Here is a 2,500-nt window from a genome sequence, read left to right as displayed (position 1 = left end):
CGGATCTAGGAACCTCTATCTATAACAGCATTCACGATCCTTTTAACAAAGTTGGTTACGTAGCACATGCCAGCGGGGCACTGGCCGGATTCTTTGTGGGCATTGGAGTGCTACGCAACCTGAAGGTGGTACCATGGGAACGCAAGCTCTGGTGGTGTGCCGTAACGATCTACTTCATGCTCATGGGTGCGGGAATAATGACTCACTTTTTGAACCCTGATCACTTCAAATAACATTTGTTCGATATGTGATATCGATATACACCAAATCAATTTCGCGATGAGGCCGCAATCAATGTTCAAAGATATCAGACATTCCGAAAGACTTTAACAAGATTGAATAGCATACCCATGCCAGCTGCAAATGCTTCAAACAAGGGCCTTTCGAGATCACTTTTTAACGAATTTTTAAGCCTATTTACTTAATGATTGAACAAACTTCCAGACAGTTTCCTTTTCAAATGTTTATGCTTAAAATGGCGCGTTTTGGCCTAGTGTTTTTACAATATGGCCTAGTGTTTTTACAGTATTTGAAGAAATAAGAAACTTTTTGTGTATTTTTACACTTTTTACTAGCGTTTAAGGGTTCACAATAAATGATTTCTGCTGAAGATTGAGTATATCTTCCGGATACAGAGTAAATAAATGATTACTTCTGATTTGCAGCCCTCGCCATTTCATAGTAATCTTATAAATATCGGAACTAGGCATATTGGAAGGATACATTGTAATCCTGTTAATAATAAAATTAACACTTCACGGCACATAAAGCGGCATGAATTGACTGAAAAATACGAAAAAGGTCATCGTTTGTCTTTTGGAAAATCGAAAAAAATCATATGAGCATAAAAAGGCGCATAAAAGATGCGCGCCGCTTGAAATAGACCATAAAAAGGTGTCTATTGTACATTCCCGCCTATTGCCTCTGCACGCATGGCACCCCAAAAAAGGTCATTTTGTTCGGGCGTTTCCGGATTTCATTGTTAAGGATATGGCTTTGTGGGGCAATGTTTTGTTGTTCGCCCACATTTCACAATTCACACAAAAAAGTACAAAAAAAAGTTTGAAAAAAAAGAGTACATTCCGGCAACCTCACGATAAGAAAGTTAATTGTTACGTGCACCATCGGTTAGCGTTGCGTTTTTTATCAGTTGTTTATCTTGTCTACATCAAATCGGACCTCAAAATGCCGGCGGATATTCTTGGATTTGCTTACGCCGCCACCGTGGCCGCCGGTGGCATCGTTGGTTACGCCAAAGCAGGTAAGACCACGCGCCGCGCCAGCCGGCCGGCTGGCCGGAAGGTTGTGCAATTTATTGACCTCACATTTTCAGGTTCCGTACCCTCGCTGGCGGCCGGTCTGACCTTCGGTGCCCTGCTCGGTTACGGTGCGTTCCTGTCGTCCAACGAGCCACCGAGGCCACTGCTCCAGATCGGCACCGCACTAGTGTTGGCCGGTATGATGGGTTCCCGGTGGGCACGGTCCGGCAAGTTCATGCCGCCGGGTCTGATCTGTGTGCTGTCTTGTGCAATGCTCGCCCGGGGACTGATCTATCACAACCGCTACCTGCCGATGATCGGGGCCAAGAACGAGTAAGGTCAATCGGCGACCGGTTATCCTGCGCCCGACGGTGGTCTGGAATGCGCATTTATGCAACGAACTCGCGGCGACGAAGGTCCGTCTCAGCACCGAGGTCAAAGGTTAATTAGGCAATATCGTTTAGCGGACGAATGCGTTAACGGACCAGGACGGACGCTGGTGAGCTGGTGGTGGTTACGATAACAATAAATGCAACTTATTTGCTGTTTGTAGCCAATGGATTTTTATTTCGACTCCAACGGAAGTAATCGGCGTACCACAAGGAAGGACATGAAGACTGTCGATCGATCGACCGGAAACCATGCAGCTTGTTGTGCTACTTTCGACATCCCTACGAGATTAGGATAAGTCACGAAAAACAACAGAGAAACAAAAGAGAATAGTGTTGAGTTTCCTGATCATTCTCACGCACTTTATTAAATCCACTTGATCCGCAACACAGTTTTGCTTAAAACGCTATCACCGGTTCCGGCGCTCACCCTCTCTTTACCGTGTCTGTGCCGCGCCGCTTACTAGATCTTCCTCCCCTAACAACAAACGAGTACACTTAACATCGAGTAACCCTTGGCTTCTGTTTGCTCGCTCGCTCGGCGGAGTGCACTTTGCACACTCCGCGGTGGCGGCGGCAACCCACCACACCCTATTCCTATGTCGGTTAGCAGCTAGCCTGGTGGGCGCTAATGATAAAAATCGATCGAAAACTATTGGTAAGCGACGCGAACCCTCCTTCCCATTTGCGTTAGATGCGATGCTGTGTGTGGTTGTGTGTGGTCGGATGTACGTTAAATCGATTTGCAAACCCCGCAGCCTACTCGATACGATGAAGTTACTGTCGATGGACTCGCTTACCGCGCAGCTTCGAAGGACACGGTGTCTCATCTACCGTGCCAACAGGAGAGAT

General features: G+C 46.6%; 3 protein-coding genes across 7 annotated transcripts in view; 2 read left to right on the top strand and 1 right to left on the bottom strand.

The window, feature by feature from the left end:
• LOC126575960 (protein rhomboid-like) overlaps positions 1–574 on the top strand; it is a 1,840-nt gene extending 1,266 nt beyond the window's left edge. For both annotated transcript variants that reach the window (XM_050236977.1, XM_050236976.1), the window contains exon 6: positions 1–574. This exon is cut by the window's left edge and continues 61 nt beyond it. In XM_050236977.1, the coding sequence (XP_050092934.1) occupies positions 1–233 (233 nt within the window). In that variant the 3' untranslated portion in view covers positions 234–574.
• A 454-nt stretch (positions 575–1,028) lies between these two features.
• LOC126575110 (transmembrane protein 14 homolog) lies at positions 1,029–1,811 on the top strand. The gene is made up of 2 exons (XM_050235653.1): positions 1,029–1,261; positions 1,334–1,811. The coding sequence occupies exons 1-2, from the start codon at positions 1,186–1,188 to the stop codon at positions 1,594–1,596; spliced, it is 339 nt and encodes a 112-aa protein (XP_050091610.1). The 5' UTR covers positions 1,029–1,185; the 3' UTR covers positions 1,597–1,811.
• Positions 1,812–1,984: 173 nt separating this feature from the next.
• The window catches only part of LOC126577485 (fatty acyl-CoA reductase wat-like), a 17,534-nt gene continuing 17,018 nt past the window's right edge, over positions 1,985–2,500 (bottom strand). For all 4 annotated transcript variants that reach the window (XM_050239148.1, XM_050239149.1, XM_050239147.1 and 1 more), the window contains exon 10: positions 1,985–2,500. This exon is cut by the window's right edge and continues 535 nt beyond it. The gene's annotated coding sequence lies outside the window, so the exon portion shown is untranslated.

The sequence above is a fragment of the Anopheles aquasalis genome, chromosome 3 (assembly GCF_943734665.1).
Source record: "Anopheles aquasalis chromosome 3, idAnoAquaMG_Q_19, whole genome shotgun sequence".
NCBI classification, from domain to species: Eukaryota; Metazoa; Arthropoda; class Insecta; order Diptera; family Culicidae; genus Anopheles; species Anopheles aquasalis.
This window is presented reverse-complemented; position numbering and strand designations above follow the sequence as displayed.

What these genes read in the sequence shown, in the direction of transcription:
- LOC126575110 (XM_050235653.1), top strand. Translation starts at nt 1,186, where the DNA reads ATGCCGGCGGATATTCTTGGATTTGCTTACGCCGCCACCGTGGCCGCC. An exon ending in CGTTGGTTACGCCAAAGCAG is followed by an intron (nt 1,262 to 1,333) that starts GTAAGACCACGC and finishes TCACATTTTCAG; the next exon opens with GTTCCGTACCCTCGCTGGCG.